The sequence below is a fragment of the Equus asinus genome, chromosome 2, assembly GCF_041296235.1.
Source record: "Equus asinus isolate D_3611 breed Donkey chromosome 2, EquAss-T2T_v2, whole genome shotgun sequence".
NCBI lineage: Eukaryota > Metazoa > Chordata > Mammalia > Perissodactyla > Equidae > Equus > Equus asinus.
Genome location: NC_091791.1, coordinates 65,747,395 through 65,769,424, shown reverse-complemented (window position 1 = coordinate 65,769,424; position 22,030 = coordinate 65,747,395). Strand labels below are relative to the sequence as shown.

General features: G+C 49.7%; 1 protein-coding gene across 3 annotated transcripts in view; it reads left to right on the top strand.

Moving 5' to 3' along the window:
- The window catches only part of DLG5 (discs large MAGUK scaffold protein 5), a 128,753-nt gene that overhangs the window by 90,094 nt on the left and 16,629 nt on the right, over window positions 1–22,030 (top strand). For 2 of the 3 annotated variants that reach the window (XM_014837034.3, XM_044761744.2), the window contains 16 exons: window positions 1,238–1,370; window positions 1,858–1,985; window positions 2,657–2,832; window positions 3,185–3,288; window positions 6,197–6,289; window positions 7,685–8,704; window positions 9,486–9,609; window positions 9,866–10,091; window positions 11,897–12,009; window positions 12,657–12,746; window positions 13,052–13,202; window positions 17,926–18,088; window positions 18,231–18,364; window positions 19,098–19,244; window positions 20,732–20,915; window positions 21,471–21,619. In XM_014837034.3, coding sequence (XP_014692520.2) covers window positions 1,238–1,370; window positions 1,858–1,985; window positions 2,657–2,832; window positions 3,185–3,288; window positions 6,197–6,289; window positions 7,685–8,704; window positions 9,486–9,609; window positions 9,866–10,091; window positions 11,897–12,009; window positions 12,657–12,746; window positions 13,052–13,202; window positions 17,926–18,088; window positions 18,231–18,364; window positions 19,098–19,244; window positions 20,732–20,915; window positions 21,471–21,619 — 3,135 coding nt within the window. The remainder of the gene's footprint in view (window positions 1–1,237; window positions 1,371–1,857; window positions 1,986–2,656; window positions 2,833–3,184; window positions 3,289–6,196; window positions 6,290–7,684; window positions 8,705–9,485; window positions 9,610–9,865; window positions 10,092–11,896; window positions 12,010–12,656; window positions 12,747–13,051; window positions 13,203–17,925; window positions 18,089–18,230; window positions 18,365–19,097; window positions 19,245–20,731; window positions 20,916–21,470; window positions 21,620–22,030) is intronic. The other variant, XM_014837051.3, reaches the window with a different exon arrangement.

Below are 22,030 nucleotides of genomic sequence, written 5' to 3'. Positions count from 1 at the left end.
GGCTGTCCAGGGGTCGGGGTCGGGGGTGGGAGAGCTTTCACCTATTTCCACCTCCTCCCGGGGGGGGAAGTCTGTCCGCGTTCCGATGTGTAGTAGCATGAGACTTTTAGACGTCTTGAGATGCTATCTGGATATCTTTTGTTAATCGGTGAATGTCCAATTAGTTGTAGATTTGACGGGGGAGAGACAAAGAAGACCTCTCACTCCGCCATCTTGGTCCCGCCTCAAATTTTCTATTGATTTTTATTTTTAATTTTTAATGTGTTGTGTTGTGTCTAAGAACCGCTAGCCTAGCCCTGGATCTCAGAGATCTTCTCCAGTATTTTCTTTCTAAAAGTTTTATATTTTTACATTTAAATTGATGATACATTTTGAGTTAATTTTTATGTAAGGTTTGGTGTTTAGGTTGAGATCCATTGCCCTGATGTCCAGTGTCTCCAGCATCATTGGTTGAAGACTGTCCTCCTCTGTTGAGTTGCTTTTACACCTGTTATACTTTGTGGAGCTATTTCTGGATCCTTTCTTCTCTTCCATTGATCTCTGTGTCTGTCTTCCCGGCAATTCCACAGTCTTGATTACTGTAGCTATATAAAAAGTCTTAATGGGACCGGCCCGGTGGCACAGTGGTTAAGTTCACACGTTCTGCTTCTTGGCGGCCCAGGGTTTGCCGGTTCGGATCCCAGGTGCGGATGTGGCACCGCTTGGCAAAAGCCATGCTGTGGTAGGTGTCCCACATATAAGGTGGAGTAAGATGGGCATGGATATTAGCTCAGGGCCAGTCTTCCTCAGCAAAAAGAGGAATATTGGCAGTAGTTAGCTCAGGGCTAATCCTCCTCCTCAAAAAAAAAAAGTCTTAAAATTGAGTGGTTCCTCCTACTTAATTCATTTTCAAAATTGTTTTAACCATTCTAATCCGTTTGCCTTTCTCTAGAAATTTTAGGTTAGTCTTGTTTGTGTCTACAAGGTCTTGCTGGTGTTTCCATGGGCGTTGCATTAAACCTCTAGATAAATTTGGGAAGAATTTCTGAGTCTTTGTTTAAAAACCACTATGAAAACCCATTGATGTTCGAGAAGCCTTGACCTGACCCCTCTGGATTTATTGGGAAGCTGGCATGAAGTATGAGGGGGAAAGGAGCCCCACTCAGCTTCCATGAGTGGTCTGCCTTGTTTCCGAGCTGTGACTTGGGTGGGCTGTTTTGCCTCCCAGAGGGCTGTCCCCATGGCTCTCTCTTCACAGGGAGCAGATGGAGTCGCAGTTGGAAAAGGAGGCCCGGTTCCGGCAGCTGATGGCCCACAGTTCCCATGACTCGGCCATCGACACGGACTCCATGGAGTGGGAAACGGAAGTTGTAGAGTTTGAAAGAGAGACGGTGAGCTGCCCTCATGGCTTTTCTTCCCTGCTCTCTGGACACAAAGACTTTGGGTGGGGGAGGGGGAGGATGGCCCTCTTGCAGTGTCCCCAGTTTCACAGCTGCTAGTTTGGAGATACGACTTTTCCTCCCAGATACAGGAGGTACAACTTTTGGAGGACATGAATGCATCCTTTCCTTGCACATGTCCCTGCTGGGTTGCAGCAGGTTGGCCTCCTCTGTCCTCTCCAGCAGTGGACACTGGCCCAGTGCCTGGAAGGCAGAGGGAAGAGCAGAGCTCCTAGGGGTGATGCTGGCAGGGACGTGTGTCTGCCGTCGCTGAAAGGGGCAGATTTCAATCACTCATAGGCTTCATCCTGGGGACCCAGTGCCCCATCAGACATTGTGAAGGGGCAGTCCCCATGTTGGAGTGAGTGACTTGGGGTTTAAGGGCCAAATGTTTCTCGTCACTGCTCTGTAAAGTGTGCTGCTGCTGCTGTCTTAACAGGAGGACATTGACTTGAAGGCGCTGGGGTTCGATATGGCAGAAGGTGTGAATGAGCCTTGTTTGCCAGGGGACTGTGGCATATTTGTCACTAAAGTAGACAAAGGAAGCATTGCTGATGGCCGCTTACGGTAAGAATTGAGGAGACCCATGTTCTAGAGGGAAGGTGGGGCCCTCCAACCCAATGCAAAGGACCTGAGAGCCGATGGCAGTTAAACGAATGTAGCCCAGGGTCGAGGGACTCCCAGTCTGCCTGAGGCCCGCAGGCTCAACTGCCAGTGTCGTTCTTAAAGGACTCTCTGTCTCGCAGTTGCCTCTGAGTCTGGTCTTTCTCCAGTCGCCAGGTGCTGCCTTTGCTGCTCTGGGTAGGAAGGGGCTCAGGCGGTGCGTATGAAAGTGTAGAATGTGCATTGCTTGCTTGCTCCTTGAAATAGCAATGACATAAAATAGTGCTTACTATTTGTTAAGCATCGGTTTAAGCACTTTATGTAATTAGTTCATTAATCTTTACAGTCCTGTGAGGTAGGTGCTGTTTTGCCCCCATTTTACGTATGAGGACCCTGAGGCCCAGAGGGGCTAGGTCACACAGCTAGTAAGTGGTAGAGCCAGGACTTGAACCCAGGCAGTCTGGCTTCAGTATCCAAGAGTTTAATCATTCGACCCTCTTGGAAGAGGAAGTCCTTCTGAATGTGTATCTGGGGCACCTGCTTTCTGGCATTCAGCTCCCCAAATGGGAGTGGCAGGGTCTGCCCCCTGGTCTCAAGGCCTGCATGAGCACTGAGCTGGCTGTGCCCCTCCCCAGGGTCAATGACTGGCTGCTGAGGATCAACGACGTGGACCTTATCAACAAGGACAAGAAGCAGGCCATCAAAGCTCTCCTCCATGGGGAGGGGGCCATCAACATGGTCGTGCGTCGGAGGAAGTCCCTGGGAGGGAAGGTGGTCACGCCGCTGCACATCAACCTGAGTGGACAGAAAGGTAGCAGGCCCGTGGGAGTGGGCAGAGCACCCCTTTCTTGTGCAGAGAGGATGCATGTGTCTTCAGGAGCACCTCATTACCAGGGATGAGGTGTTGCTGCCGCTTAAATGCAGTGCATGTGCTTCCCTGGCAGGGGGCCAGCTGGCTCCTGGGTCTTGCTTGTCTCTGAGTGTTTGATTCACCAGACCATATGTGGCTGAGCCCCTAGGTGGTCTGACCTGGCTGGGATGCTGAGATGGACAGGTCGTAGTCTGCCAACCCCTTTATAAGTTTATCTCACAAAGACGAGATGAGACAACCAGAGGGCAATGTGACCCGGGCAGGGATTAACCAGGGCCACTGTGGTTCGCAGACAGCGGCATCAGCCTGGAGAATGGAGTGTATGCTGCCGCCGTGGTGCCTGGAAGCCCAGCTGCCAAGGAGGGGTCCCTTGCTGTGGGAGACAGGATTGTGGCAGTAAGTCTCGGGGACAGAGCCGGGGCCTTCTGCCACCGCAGAGAGCTGGATTACGTTTGGGAGGTTTGAACAAGAAATAATGAGTAGAGTTTTTATATTCACCTTGTTCTTTAAATGTGAATATTTAAACCTGATTTTTTTCTTCTGATGGTATGTTTCTGTTTACTGTTAAAAATTAGGAAATACAGAACAAGTATGGGAAGGAAATAAGAATCCTTCATGTTACTACCACCTATAGATAAGCTTTATTAACATTTTTCACGTATTTTTCTACAGCCTTTATTCCACACGTCAATGTATATTTAAGTCAGTTTAAAAAAAATAGGTATCATTTTTATATGACTTTTTAAAAATCTTTTTTACTAAAAATTATATCCATTTATTTTTAAATTTCTTTTTTATTACCAAAGTAAGACTTGTTTGCTGTAAAATATTCAAGCAATACAAAAATGTATAGAAAGTGGTAGCCCCCCTTTTCCCTTTAATCCTGCTCCTAGAGATAATCACTGCCCCCATTTGGAACATGTGCTCCCAGCCAGACCATAAGTGCTCATACAAATCTGTATACACAGATGTAGGTTTTCTGGGTTTTGTTTGCTTTGTAAAATACCATAATGGAATTATCCTATCATATTCTACAATTTGCATCCTACATTGTGGATATCTTTCCAAGTTGATCCTTATTGTTTTTATCCACCTCATGGTGTTCTGTTGTTTGATTATTTATAGTTTGAATCCTGCCCCCACTGATGGACATATAAGTTGTTTTCAGTTTCTGCAATTGCAAACAGCCCTGCCATGAACTTTACCTGTGTGCATAGCCACACTGGGGACACCTGATGGCATCCTTGGGGACCAAACCCCTGAAATGCTGTGAGATTGCTGAGTTGTAGGCATGCATGTTTAATACTTCTAACTTTTTTAAAATTGAACATGTCATACACTTGTTCACGGCACACATGCAGAATTCCAGTTGTGCAAAAGGCACACAGTGACAATAATTCTTCCTTCAATTCTAGACTCCTCATCTACCAGTTCCCACCCTGACGGCTACTCTTTTTAATGATTTATTGTGTTTTCTCCCAGAAACGTTCAAAACATGTATATCTCCCACTTTTCTTTTTTTATACCTAGATGGGATCATAATATACACTGCTGCTAATTTTTGTTTTTAACAGTGCACCCTGAGGTTCTTGCAATTCACATCTTTGCATCTGTCTAGGTCATTTCGGTAGCTCCATGTTCCTTAGTGGCAGCAATACAAGCTGTTGAGTGAGTCCCCCTGATGGACAGTCAGGGTATCTTTGCCTTGACCAGTAGTGCTGCACAGTCACTGCTCCATCCTTCCATGGGGACTCGCGGGAGTGTGCCGTGGGTGAATTCCTGGGACGGGGGAATTGCTGGATCAGTGGGTATAAGCATTTAACGTTTGATAAGATCTTTCCATTGTGCCCCAGAGAGATTGTGGCCTCTTCAGTCCCACCTGCAGTGTGTGGGGGCACTCCTGGCTTCACATCTTTGCCAATGTTTTTCAGATTTTGAGGGGAGCTGGAGTTTGAAAGCAATATGTGTCCATCATGAGAAAGTTTAAGATGTGGAAAAGTTATAAAGAAAAAAACAACCAAATGATTCCACCACTCCAAGATAATCACTCTGCATATATGTTTTTTACCCTTTGATTTTCAAATAATTACAGAAATACTTATAATTCAGTTATAATGTTAAATAATAATAAATAAAGTTGCAAAGATAATACAGGGAGGTCCTATGTACCCTTCACCCAGTTTTCCCTAATGCTTACATCTTACATAACTATACCATCAAAACCGGCAGTAGACATTGGTATAGTGTGTGTGTGTATAGTTCTGTGTCATTTTATCACATTTTAGGTAACCAGAAAAAATCAAGATACAGAACTGTGCCATCACCACAGAGATCTCCTTCGTAGTACCCCTTTAACGCCCACAGCCCTGTACCCCTACTCATAATCCCTGGCAACTGATTTGTTCTCCAGCTCTATCATTTTGTCAGTTGGAGAATATTATCTAAGTAGAATCAAATAGTCTGTGACCTTTTTTTTGTTATTGAGTTGGTAATAATTTACCTTATTGTGAAATTTCCATTGTACATTATTTCTTGTCTGTCACCACGTAAGTGCTCCCCTTCACCCCCTGTGCCCACCCCCGACCCCCCTTCCCCTGGTAACCATTGAACTGTTTTCTTTGTCCATGTGTTTGTTTATATTCCAAGTATGTGACCTTTTGAGATGGCTTTTCTCATTCAGCATCGTGCCATGAGATCTGTCACATGGTTGGGTGTACCTATAGTGTGTGCCTTCTCATTGCTGGGTAGTATTCCATGGTGTGGATTCATCCCAGTCTAACCTTTCACCTATTGCACATACACTTTTTAAAAAGATTGGAACATATCTGAGGGATGCGGACAGAGATTTAGGCATAAGGGAGAGTCTCTGTGAACATTGATGATACTTCCATCTCACGTGGTACATCCATGACCTTTTACACCATGATCTTGGTTTCAGTCTGCTCCTGCCCTTTGGGGGTGTAGGTGTTTGTCTTCCATTTAGTGCATGAAGGAGTTCTGAGCCGTGGTCCAGCATCACACAGCAGGAAGTGGCAGGGCCGGGATGTTCCCTGGGACCCTTGGTGTTCTGGTCCTAGACAGACAAACATCTTCCCCTAGAGTGATTTTGAGGCTGTGTGTTTCATTTGCCCCAGAAGCCCCTTAACTGGACTCCATGGGCGTTACTGGGAAGAGGCTTTCTCTCCTTTGACGACTCCGGATTTGGGTACGTTACAGAACCAGGCCCACTGTCCAACACAGGTTGGCAGGTGGACAAAGCTCCTATCCTGGCTGTGGGCCTGATAGGCTCTCTCTTCGGCCCTAGATCAATGGCATTGCATTGGACAACAAATCTCTGAATGAGTGTGAATCTCTGCTGCGTAGCTGCCAGGACTCCCTGACCCTGTCCCTCCTGAAGGTAAGGGCCCCCGCCCCGCCCTAGCTCTGCTCTCACTGTCCTTAGGGCTGGCGAAGCCTCAGCTCCATATACTGGAGCTACTTTTTCACGTCACTGGGATCCTTGAAAAAGGGTACTGATTTACAAAGTGCAGGATATGCATGAGGCCTGACAGGGTCCTGGTTTAAAACAAAAAGGAAAAATAGTTATGAAGGATATTTTGGGCACAGTTGGTGCATGTGAATCTAGAGTGGATAATTAGATGACCTTAGGGAATTGTTAATTTTCCTGAGTATAATGATGGTATGGGGTTATATAGGAGAATGGCCTTATTTGGGGGGCAGTATATGCTAAAGTTGTTAGGGGTGAATTGTCATAATATCTGTAACCTTCGGATGTTCTGGAATGCAGATAGTTAGAGACAATTTGGCAAAATATTGTAGAATCTAAATGGTGGGTTTATGGGTTGATTGTACTTTTCTATCAACTTTTCTACATAGTTGAGAAGATAATAGAATGTTGGAAAAAATTCACTAAGAGGTGTTTTTAAAAATTATTTTAAGGTTAACATGCTTTTTTGGGAGCAGTGTTAGGTTTATAGAAAGGTGGATCTAGTGCAGAGCCTTCTCGTAGTCTCCCGCTTCCTCCATTAATATCTTCATTAGCAGGGCACGTTCGCTGCAGTTGATGAGCCAGTAATAATACATTAGTATTAACTGAAGTCCATAGTTTACATGAGGATCCATTCTTGGTGTTGTACATTCTATGGGTTTGAACACATGTATGATGACGTATATCCATTATTACACTATCATACAGAATAATTTCACCACCCTAAAATTCCTCTGGGCTTCACCTTTTCATCCCTCCCTCTCCTAACTCCTGGCAACCACTGATCTTTTTACAGTTTCCATAGTTTTGCCTTTTCCAAAACATCATATAGCTGGAATCATACAGTTTGTATCCTTTTCAGATTGGCTTCTTCCACTTAGTAATGTGTTTAAGTTTCCTCTATGTCGTTTCATGGCTTGACTGCTATTTCTTTTTACCACTGAATAATAATCCACTGTGAGTGTACTATGTGACATGTATTTGTAATAATGAATTTTTTACTTTTACGTTTAACTTTTTAAAAATATGCAGGGCACTGTACAGGTGATTCAGAAAGGGCTTAGAACCAAGAGAACTTTATGGTTCTCTGTGGATTCACAGTGGCCACGTTCATGAGAAAGCCTCACCTGTCAGGGAGAGGTGTACATGCGTGGATGTGTGTGTGCGTGTCTGTCTGTCTTTTGTGGGGGGGGTTGTGACGCATTCCTGACCATCACTCTACCTCCAGGGACATTTTTCAGTGGCAGCTCCAGGTCCTGTGGTCTCACCTGATCTCTTTCTCACTCCTCTGCAATCCCTACTTAGGTGTTCCCTCAGAGCTCCTCGTGGAGTGGCCAGAACATCTTTGAAAACATCAAGGACTCTGATAAGATGTTGAGTTTCCGAGCCCATGGCCCAGAGGTCCAGGCTCAGAATAAACGGAACTTGATGCAACACAATAACTCCACGCAGACGGACATCTTCCACGCAGACAGGCTGGAGGACAAGAAGGAGTTGGGCCCCCCAGGAGGCAGCAGCTCCTTCCTGCACAAGCCATTCCCTGGGGGAGCTTTCCCAGTCTCTCCCCAGGCCTGTCCCAGCACCTCTGAGCGCAGCCTGAGCTCCTTCCGCTCAGACACCTCTGGGGAGCGTGGCTATGGGCTGGTGGACGTGCGCAGCCGGCGGCTACTACTGCCCTTTGAGAATGAGGCAGGCCCTTGTGGGGTGACTGAGGCCCCCCTGGGTAAGGCAGAGTCTGAGAATGCCAACAGTGGTGGGACCTGGCCTAAGGCCATGCTCAGCTCCACAGCAGGGCCCGAGAAGCTCTCTGTTTACAAGAAGCCAAAGCAAAGAAAGTCTATCTTTGACCCTAACACTTTCAAACGCCCCCAGACACCCCCGAAAATAGACTACCTGCTCTCAGGCCCTGGGCCTGCTCACTCCCCCCAACCCTCCAAGAGGGTGGGGCCTCTGACACCCCCAAAACCTCCCAGGAGGAGCGACTCTATTAAGTTCCAGCACAGGCTGGAAACCAGTTCTGAGTCAGAGGCCACTCTGGTGGGCAGCTCCCCATCCACCAGCCCCCCGAGTGCCCTACCCGTTGATGTGGACCCTGGGGAACCCATGCACGCCTCGCCCCCTCGCAAGGCCAGGGTCCGCATTGCTTCCAGCTACTACCCTGAAGGGGATGGGGATTCCTCCTACCTGCCTGCCAAGAAGTCCTGTGACGAGGACCTCACCTCCCAGAAGATGGATGAGCTGGGGCAGAAGCGCCGCCGGCCAAAGTCTGCTCCCAGTTTTCGGCCCAAGCTTGCTCCAGTCGTCATTCCCACTCAGTTTCTGGAGGTAGAGACCGGCACCCGGGTAGGAGGTGGAGGCAGGGTGAGGAGTGGTTGACCTGAGAAGGTCCCAGAGTGGCCCTGCACGGTCCCCAGGCTCACCATCAACCTTGGCTCCTCTGCCCTTGCTCTTGGCACCTACCCAAGGGAAGGGGGTGGCAGGGGAGGCCAGTGGGAAGTAGCGCCCTCAGGAGATTGGAAAGTAACGTGGGGTGTGCAGTCGGTGGGTCTGTGATGCTAAGAGAGGAACCCTTTCTTGGGCATAGTGTTTGATTTGCTTATACAACAAGAAGATTTTGGACAAAACCAGGTGACATGACCTGCTTTGAAGGGTTTAGGGAGACAGGATAGCACACATGAGTCTGCTAGCCGGCAGTAGGAAAGGCTGGCTTGTTTTTGTGGGTACTGTAGTCGTTTCCAGAAGGAAGAGATGGCTGTGAGCTGGAGAACAAATCCATGCTCTCTGTAGACAAAGGGCTCTACACAGCTGTGCAAGTTGTGTGGCATTGTTACTTATGTGTGCTTAATGCATATGTGCATTCCACCTTCTACACACGTAATCTCTGTGTATTTGAAAGAATGGATTCTTTCTCTGCGGTTTTCTTCCAGAGTATTTTTGAAGGAAGGGCTTCCCTTCCAGGTGTTGTAAGTCAACATGAATGAACAATGACTTCTCCTGACCGTCACTTCGTGTGTCCGAGTGGGAGGAGCTAGTGCACAGGAGAAGAAATCACTTGCAAAAGCCTGCACATTTCCCTGTTTCCAGCCACCGCGTCTTGGTTTTGCAGGAGCAGAAGAGCATGCCAGCCAGTGGCGAACTCTCCCCAGAGCTCCAGGAGTGGTCCCCTTACTCGCCAGGGCACTCTAGCCGGCACAGCAACCCCCCACCCTACCCCAGCAGAGCATCTGTGGGTGAGTCAGTTGGGCAGGGCTGGGGAGGAGGCTCAGTGTGGGCTCACAGGGCTTCCCAGTCCCGGGGAGAGTAGAGGCAGACATTTCAAGGAGCAGCTGTGTGTCCTCAGCCCAGAGGTTCAAAGAACTAGCAATTGCTGCCCCATCTGGGATGTTTAATCTTGTATCACTGACATCTCTTAGCTTTTCAGAGTGTTTTCTTCCCATAGCAGCCTGGGAAATAGGAAGCATTAAAGAGAGTTCTCCCATTTTACAGATGGAGCAAGGCCAGTAGCTCGCACAGGTCCGGGGCTGGCTGGTGCTTTGGGGCGATTGTTCTCACCCAGCCCATTTCTAGGCACCGTTCCCCGGAGCATGACCCCGAGCACCACTGTGAGCTCCATCCTGAGGAACCCCATCTACACTGTGCGTAGCCACAGGGTTGGCCCTTGCAGCTCTCCGCCTGTCCCCAGAGAGGTCGGCCCCCAGGGTTTGCATGCCAGGTATGTGAAGTCACCCCACACCTCCCTGCACCCCAGCCATCCAAGCCCACCTGGACATAGAGCCACTGGTGCATGAAGAGGCTCATGGGCAGAGAAGCTTCCTTGCCTCACTGAAAAGGGGCTGGTTAGAGCAGTGCTGGGACCCCAGGGAACTTTAAGGATGCTCTTTATTCCCCAACATGGAGCTTGAAAGGGTATTGAAAGAAAGGTAATAGTGAAGGCAGCTGAGGCTTGAGTGCTCACATGCCAGGCCCTGTGCTCAGACTTTCATAAACATCATCTCATTGAATCACCACAGCAAATTTGGGAGCCAAGGACTGCTATTGTCTCTGTTTTACAGATGAGGAAATTGAGCCTTAAAAAGTGAATGGACTGGTTCAAGGTCACTCACTCATTCATTCATTCATTCATTCAATTATTTGACAGGTTTTTATTGAGCATCTACTACCTACCATGGACTGTTTTAGTTCCAAAGGGATACAGTGGAGAACTAAGTAGCCAAGCTTCTTCATGTGACATTTGTGTTCAAGTGTGGGAGGCAGACAGAAAAAAATGAACATAGTGATTGATACCAGATGGTACTGGGTAGCTCTGAAGATTGTAACACAGGGCAACAAGCTAGGCTGTGACTTGAAGAGGGTGGAGAGTGAGATTCGGTGGTGGGGAGGGCCCCATGGTGGGGGGAATGCTGCCATGGCCAAAAGACTGTGAAGAGGCCAGCTGTACAAGACCTGGGGTGGAGTCCCCAAGAAGAAGGGCTGTGGGTGCTGCGGCCCAGGCACCTAGGAACAGTGCAGGGAGCTGTTGGGACAGAGTGAGAGAGTTTGGCAAAGGTATGGTGAGTCAGGAGGAGAGCACAGGGCATAGGGCAGGAATCCTGTGGGACTGCAGCCAGTGTGCAGACGTTGGACTGCGTTCTGAGTGCAGCAGAGACCACTGTAGGGTTAGCCAGGGCAGAGATGTAGTCTCCCTGCACAGCTAGAGAAGGACATCGCTGGGCCTGCCTGCCTGCCAGCCTGGCATGGCGATGCCTGGGCTCTCTCCCCTCCGGTTTCCTCGGCGTGCTCACCTGAGCGAGGCACGCAGGTCCTTCTCCAAGGGCCTCAGTGCCCGTCTAGCCTCTCTCTGCCCCCCCCCGAGGAGAGGCTCTACTTCTCTGGACCCACTGAGGATTCAGAGCCTCTGTTTTCCCTGCAGAAGGCCCTTCCTCACAGAGAGCCTGATCCCAGCCCAGGGCTGAAGTGGATGTGCCATCTCTCCATTGGCGTGGCCCTTTCTACTGCATGCAGAGCTCTTTTTGTTTATTTTTTTAAGATTGGCACCTGGGCTAACAACTGTTGCCAATCTTCTTTTTTTTTAAGGATTGGCACCTGGGCTAACAACTGTTGCCAAGCTTTTTTGTTGTTGTTGTTCTTTTTCTGTTTTATCTCCCCAACCCCACCCTGTACACAGTTGTATATCTTAGTTGCAGTTCCTTCTAGTTGTGGCATGTGGGATGCCGCCTCAACGTGGCCTGACAAGCGGTGCCATGTCCGCACCCAGGATCCAAACCCTGGGCTGCCGCAGCGGAGCGTGCAAACTTAACCACTTGCCACAGAGCCAGCCCCCAGAGCTCTTTTTAGATACCGTCTCCAAGCATCCTGTGGACAGTCGCTGTCCTCGGCTGACAGCAAGTGGCTCCTGGATCTCCCTTCCCCCAGCTCAGGGAGGCCTTGGCCCAGGCCCATCACTTGTGTTTTTTCCTAGTGGCCTCGTGTGGTCCTGGTCTTCTTCCCAAGCCCCTCATCTGTCTGATTCTCTCGCAGTGTCCAGCACCAGGGCCGTCTGAGCCTGGACCTCAGCCACAGGGCCTGCAGCGACTACTCTGAGATGAGAGCCTCTCATGGGTCCAACTCACTGCCCTCCAGCGCCCGCCTTGGTAACTGCACCACTAGAACCTTGCTGTGGTGGGAGCTGGCCTTTTTTCATCTTTGCCTGGGTCCTCACGCCCAGACCTCTTGGTGGCCTGCCCTCACAGGCCTCTCTCCCCTGTTGGGGCCAAGGTCAGCTCCGTGCTGCGCTCAGAGCCATTTCCTTTGGCTTCTTCTATGTCCTTTCTGCTTTCCCTAGTGGTCATGTGGTTGTTCCAGATGCTCCCTGTCCCTGAGCTTGTCTGTCTTTCTGGGGATTTAGTATTGCTGTTCGCTTATGGGAAATGCAACCCAGGGTAGATTCTAGCAGTTACCTCATAAACAGACTGGTGGCGCTGCTTGCAGCATTGTGGAGGGAAGGCGAGCAGTCACCTCTGTCACTTGGGTTACTGTCCCTGTTCCAGGCCTAGGAGTGAGATTTGTGTGATCCTGTTCTGGAACAGACTAGGCCTACACGGTTTATTCGACACTGGGCATTAAATATCTACTTTTCTTGACTGTTCCACATTTAGGCCCCATCCGGGATAAATGGTAGGGCCTCGCCTTGCATTTTGTCATGACCAAGTGTCTTTCCTGACTACCAAAGTGGTGGTGAGGGAGTGAGGGGTGGTGTTTAATCACAGGCCTAAAGTTCTGTCCCCTTATGGAACCATAGGATCTTCGAGCAACTTGCAGTTCAAGGCAGAACGCATTAAAATCCCGTCAACGCCAAGATATCCCCGGTCTGTTGTGGGCTCTGACAGAGGTGAGACCTTCTCAGAGCCCCTCCCTGCCTCCTGTGTCACTCTGTCCTCATGATGGGGTATCTGGGCACAGCTTATAAGTTCCTCGTCATCTCAGCCAGTCAGGAAACACTGGTTGAGCCCAGCCTCAGGCCTGGTGATGTGAGGGGATAGAAAGACCACAAAGCCCAGCTTGTGAAGTCAAGGCTGTGTGGTGTGGCCACGGCAGGGAGCCAGGGGTCTGGATCGCAGCTCCCTCTTCGTCTTAGGTGCTGGAGAACTGAGATGCGGGACTGTGGCCCGCATTACCCTCCACCTCTCTTGACAGGTTCCTTGTCGCATTCGGAATGCAGCACGCCTCCACAGTCACCCCTGAACATTGACACCCTGTCCTCATGCAGCCAGTCCCAGGCCTCAGCCTCCACATTGCCCAGAATTGCCATCAACCCTGCGGCCCTCGGGGAGCGAAGAAAGGACAGGTGAGCGTAATGTTGTCATCTGTGCACGGGCACGGTGGTGGACAGTGCGTCCCCACAGTGGGCCAGGCTCGGTCGAGGGAAGGGGCTTGTTGGAAGAAGCAGTAGCAGGAGTTGGAGAGTTCCGACTGAGGTGATCCCAGGGTGAGGCCTTCTGGTTTGGGTCACATAGCATTCGCTGCTGTGTTGCCCCAGCATGTCACTGGTAAGTTCTGTGGGCACGTGATGCAGGAGGAGGGGCCTAAGTAGACGGCAAGCTCAGAAACAGAGTGGGCTTCTTCCACTGTGTGTCCAGAGGAGGGGGTGGGCTACAGCAAATGATGCTGGAGACAGCCTGACGGTGATGACGATGTGGTGGCACTGTTCACTGCTTCCCAGGCCCTTGATTAAGTACTTTCCATGTATTAAGTCATGAAACCCTCACAACGTGAGCATCATCATCATCATCGTTATTATTGGCTCTGTTTTATAGATGAGGAAACAGGCCAGAGAGTTGGAATGATCTGTCTGTGGTCACATGGTTGGTAACTGGCCCACCCTAATTAGAATCAGGACTAATTCTTTTTATTTTTTTGTAAATTATCTTATTGAAGTCATATTGGCTTATAACTGTGTAAATCTCAGGTGTACACTATTATATATCAGTTTCCATATAGACCAGATTGTGCTCACCACCAATAGTCTATCTTATCTGTCACCGTACGGATGTGCCCTTTGCCCCTTTAACACCCCCCGCCCCCGTAACCACTAACCTGTCCTCCTTACCCATATGTTTATTCCTCTTTCACGTAGGAGTGGAATCGTACGGTGTTTGTCTTTCTCTGTCAGGACTCATTCTTACCCTTTGCTTTTTGGCCCCAGAACATAGCAACGTTGTTTGTCCCCACCTCCCTCAAGCTTTTTATTGTGAAATAAAATACACATACAAAAGAAGTATGTGAAGCACAAACGCACAGCTCAGCCATTTGTTGGTTCCTTTTGAAATGCAGGCTGATCTCTGCTGAGGTTTTAGGTTAACTTAGGCTGATGTCAGTCCAGACACGCCCCCTCTGAGATGTCCATCACTCCCTCCACAAGCTCTGCGCACGCCTCATGCACCCCTGTTATCCTTCAAAGTGGAATTTGCTAGATCACATTTATGTTTAAGAGGTTCTATCTAAATGTAGGTCTTTAGGAGGTCTGATTAAACTTGAACTTGTCTTTATTTAATCCTTTAAGGGGAACAGGGTTACTCTTATCGACTCAAATCCAAAAAGCTGAGGGTCCTTGTAGCTGTGAGCCATGGGAGGGACTCTGCTGGGCAGGCCCTTCATTGAGAAAATCTCATTTGACTTGGAAATCTGAACTTGTAAGACAACAAACCTAACAAGTATTAGCTAGAGAGAACCTGAGAGGGAACTGAAGTATACGTTAGCATGCCAGGCCCATGGGGGAATCAGGTGTGATTCCTGTGGAAACACTTGTGACATTCTCACCTGTGTGGTACAGACAGGAGCACAGACCTGCAGTGAGTAGTGCATCGGGGGGTGGTTTTACTCCCCCAGGAGAGGTCATTGAGAAACAAGATCTTCCCCAAATGAAGCGGCTTCCTAAGAAACAGAAAAGGCCTTGTCACATGTGGTCAGGCATCCCCTTAGCTTCCTACAGTGTACAGAGAACCAGGAACCGTGCCAGGGGAGAGAACAGTGTCAATGACTCCTGCCCTCACAGTGCTTAGGATCAGATTAGAGGCATAACATTTAACGTGTGTGATCTGACTAAAGAACGGATTACTTACTAAAAGTAGCCCCTTTTTCCCGCATTCTAAAGTACATTTTCATACAACTGCTCAGTACAGCAGTCCTCTCTTACCCCTGGGGGCATTTGTTCCAAGAGCCCCCGTGGATGCATGGAACCACAGATAGCACCAAACCCTATATATGCTGTGTTTTTTCCTATACGTACGTATTTGAAATGCAACAACAAAACCAGCATGAATTTCTTTTTCTTTCTTCACATATTCACAGATAGAAGATTCATTCATTTTTTTTTTGAGGAAGATTAGCCCTGAGCTAACTACTGCCAGTCCTCCTCTTTTTGCTGAGGAAGACTGGCCCTGAGCTAACGTCCGTGCCCATCTTCCTCTACTTTATATGTGGGACGCCTACCACAGCATGGCTTGCCAAGCACTGCCATGTCTGCACCCGGGATCCAAACTGGCGAACCCCGGGCCGCCAAAGTGGGACGTGGGCACTTAACCGCTGTGCCACCAGGCTGGCCCCAAGATTCATTCTTAGCATAGATCTTAGTAACCTCAGCTTACGATTTTTTTCCTTTCCTTATTAAGATGAGAACTTTCACCTTTTCATTTAAAGGAAGCATTTGATGGCTTCTCTTTGGCATATCCGAATTGCCAGCATCACTGCTCTTGCACTTTGGTGCCACCGTTAAGTAAAACAAGGGTTACTTGAACATAAGCACTGTCATGCCCGAAACAGCTAGTAAATGACTAATGGATGGATAGTGTATACAGTTTGAATATGCTGGACAAAGGGATAATTTATAGCCTGGGTGGGGCATAACGGGACAGCATGAGGTTTCATCATGTTACTCAGAACAGCACACAATTTAAAACTTGTGAATTGTTTATTTCTGGAATTTTCCATTTAATATTTTTGGACCCCTGTTGACTGTGGGTAACTGAAACCATGGAAAGTGAAACCTTGGATAAGGGAGGGACTATGTATAGAAAATTGGGAAAATTAGAAAAGTAGAAAGATGAAAAGTCACAAATAATCTCATCAGGATTCAATTGCTGTTAACCTTCTGAGATATATATATATATATATATATAGTTTAAATGCATGTTTTATTTATATTATTTTATATACATAAACACTTCTTCCTTCACATTATGTCTTAAGCTATTTGTAATATTATGAAATATACTTTACAAACCTCTTTTACAAAGCAGCCTTAATGTTCTGAGAAAAAGTCTTGTGCATACTATAAGGAATTTAGATCATTCACGAGATTAAAAAGGAAGGATTCCCATCCCCTAGAGATGCCATTGTTAACATTTTGGTAAGGTCCTCCATGGAAATCTCTTATGCATGAATGGACACATAAAGATCTGTACAGATTTATATAAATGGAATTATGCTGACCTGTCTTCTCATGACAGTGTGTCCTTTCCATGTCTTTCCATGTCAGTAAATGCGGATTATATAATTTTTAACGGCTTCATGGCTTCTGTTGTATGGCTATTATTATGATTTGGTTGCCTGCTCCTGTATTGAGATAGATGTATTGTTTGGAGTTAGATCAAAGAGAAGAGTATACAGTGAGGAATGAGGAGCCCTGGACAGCAAAGTAGCTCTGCCCACACCTGTAGCTGCCCTGGGAGGCAGCTTCCTCCTGTCTCTGGGCCTCTGTGCTGTCCTCCTGGGCTGGAGGCATGAGGATGGTGTTGGGGTGGCTGCTCACTAAGAGTTCTTACAACTGTAAACTGCCTGGTGCTCTAATGTGTGTTGAGTCTTCAAGTGACTGAGGGTGCAGGCCAGGACTGATCCATCTGAGCTGGAGGGTCGAGGAAGGCGTTGCAGAGCGGGTGAGTTTGGGAAGGGGAGAACACCTTGGAAGATGGGAGAGGAGAAGGCACAAGTCAAGAAGGATTTTAATCTCAGCATTGCCAGGGGACTGGGCCCTGAGTGGTAGGGATCCAGCCTGAGGCCTGCTGAGCCCAAGAGACTCCTGTGCCTCTGGGTGGCAGGGGTGGGTGATTCAGGCGCCTGCCCTCCAGCTGCCTGTCCTTTACCATGTTCTCTGGAGGGGATCCCAAGGAGATGGTGTTCCCGTTGATTCCTCCTGTGGCCCTTGACTGCGATTTTGTCCTGAAAGGAAAGCCCAGGGCAGTGTGAAGTGCAGTCCTGATGGCTGGCTCAGCCTCACTTGGCTGTCTTTCTGTCTGTTACATTCCAGGTGTCTCTGGTTGTCTTCCTTCTCCGAGCATCTGTCTTTTCTTTCTAACCTTTTGCACCTTCCAGATGTCTCCACCACCAATTCCTCTTGAGATTGCCTGTGGCCACCAGGCCCAGGGCCTCTTCCCTGAGGAATCTGAGGTTGGCCTGTCATGAGGCCCCCTTGTGCCTCTTCTTGCTCTGGCGTGATGGATGGCTCCCTCTGGCCAGCAAGTGCATAGTTGCCACCTTGCTCCTAGCCTCCCCGTTTGCTCCCTTTTTAACGGCTTGGGTTTGCAGCAGCTTAATTTCCATGATCATTGTACATCACCTGTGTACTGGTAAATATAAAAACTGGTCCTTTTTATCGTTTCTTCTTGAGTGAATGTCATCCCAAAAGCCATTTCTTTTCCTCTCAGGGCATCTTGAGACCCCACTGGGGTTTATAAATTGCACATTGTGAGGCAACTCTCTAGCGTTATGAAAATCTTTGTGCTTTTCCCCGGTGTATATCAGTGTTTATAATTCACATGGACCACTCTTTGTGGTTTTGGGACCAGGTACTTCCATGTCCTTTTGGGGGTGTGATGTTTATCTTGCATGAATTGGCGGGAATGTGTATCACTGTCATACAAAGGTGGGGTCATCATGTCCTCATCCAGCTGTGTCATAATAGGAGCCCCCAGTGTTCCCTGGCTCTATTTGCATAGCTGATTGCATGCTTGACCTCAGATCTCCATACCTTTCCTTTTCGTCTTGGTCCCCAAAACTGTTGGCTCTCTTCCAAGGCCCTACGTGGAGGAGCCGCGCCATGTCAAGCTACAGAAGGGCTCCGAGCCACTGGGCATCTCTATCGTGAGTGGAGAGAAGGGCGGTGTCTACGTCTCCAAGGTGACTGGGGGGAGCATTGCATACCAGGCTGGCCTGGAGTATGGAGACCAGTTACTTGAGGTAAGCGGGAGCTGCCCTTCTGCAGTGCATTCTTCTCTCCCTCCTCCCTTCCTTGGAAAAGCAGTAGCCCCCAAGTTGTCATCCTAGGTCTCGTTATCATTCCCCCTCCCCAGTCACTGAGCCTGCTCTGGGTCTTTCCTAGTTCAATGGCATAAACCTGCGGAGTGCCACGGAGCAGCAGGCCCGGCTCATCATCGGGCAGCAGTGTGACACCATCACCATCCTGGCCCAGTACAACCCACACATGCACCAGCTCAGCAGCCACTCCCGGTCCAGGTAGGACCTGGGCCTCTGGGCCTGGGACTGTCTGGGCTGGGGGAGGAGAGATGGGTGTGGCAGGTGCATAGCTCACTGTGGGGAGACCCAGGGTGCCAGCTGCAAATTCTGAGCATTCTGCTGCCATAAGAGGAGAGTTGACCAGCCCTGGAGTTTGCAAAAGGACATATGGAGGGAGGATGTCTCTTCCTGGAGTAGTGAAGTAGGATGCGGAAACAGATGACTGGGTCCCCTGTGCAGCAGGAAGCCCCGCACATGGGTGTGTGGTAGCCAGGAGCTGAAGCCTGGGGGCTAGGATTCTTGCACAAAGTGGTTCGGCCCCTTGTCCACAAGCAGACGCTGCTTGTATCTGCCCCTGTGCTGTGGGTTGCAGGGCAGAAGAGAGATGGGGAAGACACACTCTTGTCATGCAGCTTCGCTCAGCTCAGCGAAAGAGCGGGGCTGAGATGCACAAACAGGAAAAGGGACTGAATTCATGTGTCCCCGTGTCAACATTTGCGGAGAAGATCCCTCAGTTGAGGATGGGTAGGGAGGAAAGGACAGGCGTATCCTGCAGGGTGGACCACCTGAGTCCATTCTCTTGAGGCATCTGCTCTTCTCAGGGTTCAGGGTGTAGAGCCATGTGAGCTGGTCCCTGTTCACAGCCTAGCCCTGGTCACTGCCGGAGAGAGGGTAACTCTGGGTGGCTGAGGGCTTTGTGCTGCTCCTTATTCTTCCTGTTCTCCATCCCTAGCTCCCACCTGGACCCTGCCAATATCCACTCCACTCTCCAGGGCAGCGGTGCCACCACCCCGGAGCATCCCTCTGTCATTGACCCGCTGATGGAGCAGGATGAGGGCCCAGGCACCCCCCTGGCCAAGCAGAGCACTCCCAGTTCCAGGTCAGCAGAGACATGCTGTGAGCCTGCCATCTGTACACCTTGGCCCAGTGGGGCGGGTCAGGGGGTCTTTATTGTGGTCCGAGCACATCTCCTGAAGGACGTGGGTATTGGACAGCTAGACTGCACACTGGGTTGTCAGGATGTCGGGTGGGAAGCACACCCTTCCTTTTTGTCTCCCTCCCTCCTGCCCTTTCTTTCTTTTTTTTTTTAAAAGATTTTATTTTCCCTTTTTTTTTCTCCCAAAGCCCCCCGCTACATAGTTGTGTATTTTTAGTTGTGGGTCCTCCTAGTTGTGGCATGTGGAATGCTGCCTCAGCATGGCTTGATGAGCGGTTCCATGTCCGCACCCAGGATTCGAACCGGCGAAACCCTGGCCTGTCAAAGCAGAGCCCACGAACTTAACCACTCGGCCATGGGGCCGGCCCCTCTTTTTTTTTTTTTTCTCGTTTTCTCATTGACTTGTTCTTGGCTCTGCCTCTTTTCTTTCTCTCCTTTCCTCATTCACTCATTTTCTGAGTCTGTCTGTAGACAGAATTACACAGTCATCACCCAGCTAGGCCCTGGGCTCTGGTGTCAACAGCAATGTCACCTCCAAGGGGCACTGGGTTTAGAGGGTGAAAGGCAAGTGCCCAGGTGTGTGTGGCATAGCTGACGTGCTGGGAGGGGTCCAGGCACGATGGAGCAGTTAGGAGGAGTGTGGCAGGGAGTGGTGACAGCCAAGTCAAACGTTCAGGATGAGCAGGGGTTAGCCAGGCAGGGGTGGGTGTGGAGAGATCAGGAGGAGGCAGGGCACACAGGGAAGCTGGAGAGAAGATGGGGAGAGGGCCACCTGGGCCGGGGCATGCAGTAGCCATTCAACGCTCTTGGACGGAGCTGCTTCCCCGGCCTCACCCAGAATGTGGCCAGCTCTGCGTTCAGGATCAGTTACATTGGAACTTACTGCAGCAAAATTATGATCACCGGCTGGCTTCTCCCCTGAGATCCCCCTCATCAATCTCCCTTGCTGCCCTGTTCCTTTCACTCAGTTGGCTAGCATTTATCTCCCTCACTCCGTCGTGAGGTCTTTGATGGCAGGGACACCTTTCCGTGCTTTAACACAGAGCTCGGGAAAAGCTGGATGAGTTCTTGTGCTCTGAATGGTGAGACCAGCTCTGCCTTTCTCAGACTGAACAAGTTCAGGAAAACAAGTATAATCCATGTGGGAGGGACACAGGCTGCAGCATGTGATTGACAGGAGCATTGATTTCCGCTCTTTCCCAACTGGCTTGGTGAGCTGGGGCCATGGTTTCCCCTCTACCAAGCCTCAGCCTCCTGCCTAAAAACTAAGTCACTAGGACTAGAGCCCGGGGTGGGATCTCTTTCAACTCCCTGTGGTTCTGAGACCCCATGGAACAAGCAGAAAATGGGGCATTAGCCACTGTTTGTCATTTACATGTCCTACTCCCTCCCTGTGCATGATTGAGGAACTGCATTTTCCTTCCTGAAAGGATGGTGGGAGATGCCAATAAGAAGACCCCAGAGCCACGTGTTGTCTTCATCAAAAAGTCCCAGCTGGAGCTTGGACTGCATTTATGTGGGGGGAACCTGCACGGGGTGTTTGTGGCTGAGGTGGAGGATGACAGTCCTGCCAAGGGTCCCGACGGCCTGGTGCCGGGAGATCTCATCCTCGAGGTGAGTTCTGAGCTGCTGAGCAGCGGGCCAGGCCACCCTCCGTTTGCATTTCAGGCTTCCTATGGTCTCAGGTGACACAGGAGACTGAGGAGCAGAGCCTCTCACCTGGCAGCCCTTGCCAGTGTTGAGTGCTGCCAAGACCCTGTGGGTAGATCACCGGAAAGTGAGCAAGATGCCAGCTTCGCCCCTGGCATCTAGAGGGAAGATGCTCTGCCCTTGTCAGCAGCAGGACTCTCATTTGATGGGGAGTGTCATCTCCTTCTCACTGGGTCTCCTGTTTGATGAAAGAGGTGGTTTGTAGATATTGAAAGATACAGTAGCATAAGCAAGATGAAGTGCTGCTTTCTGAATAGCCCTTACTTGCTGCGGGGCTGGAACAGGGTTTCTCCTGGGAGAAGGTGTGGGGGACAGAGCAGACACTCGGCAGAGGAGGCAGGCAGATTCCCAGTTAAGGGGAAGTTGAATCGCCTCCCACAACCAGCCCCTCATGGGTGCCCAAGACACCGCTGGCTTCTGCCTTCTGCCTTCTGACCCCAGTCCCCTATCCCTGGGCAGTATGGCAGTCTGGACGTGCGCAACAAGACGGTGGAGGAGGTCTACGTGGAGATGCTGAAGCCCAAGGATGGCGTCCGCCTGAAGGTGCAGTTCCGCCCTGAGGAGTTCGCCAAGGTCAAGGGCCTGCCTGGCGACAGCTTCTATATCAGGTATCAGTGGCCAGGGGAGGGCCTTTCAGTGGAAACTGTTCCCGGTGAGCATCTCTGTGTTTCTTGCCCCCAAAGGGTGGCACTGTAATCATCATTACTTGGGCCCCAAACCGCAAGCTCACGGCAAGTTGCTTGTGACTTAGATAAAACCTCAAGGGCTTACAGGCCCAGATGGAAGGCTGAGAACCTCTTTAGGGTTTGGGGCCTGGGGAATTTTGAGGCTGCAGAGCCCCGTTTTCATGTGGGCTGCATTCCTCTCTTGGTCTCCCCCTGACCAGGGTCTGCAGATCCCTCTGCAGGTGTGTAGATGTTGAGGTAGCCACAGTGCCCTGAAGTGCTGTATGAAATGTGTGAGGTGGCAGGCATCAGGCATTTTCGAGGAGGGCCTCAGAGCTTGCTTCACATTCCCTA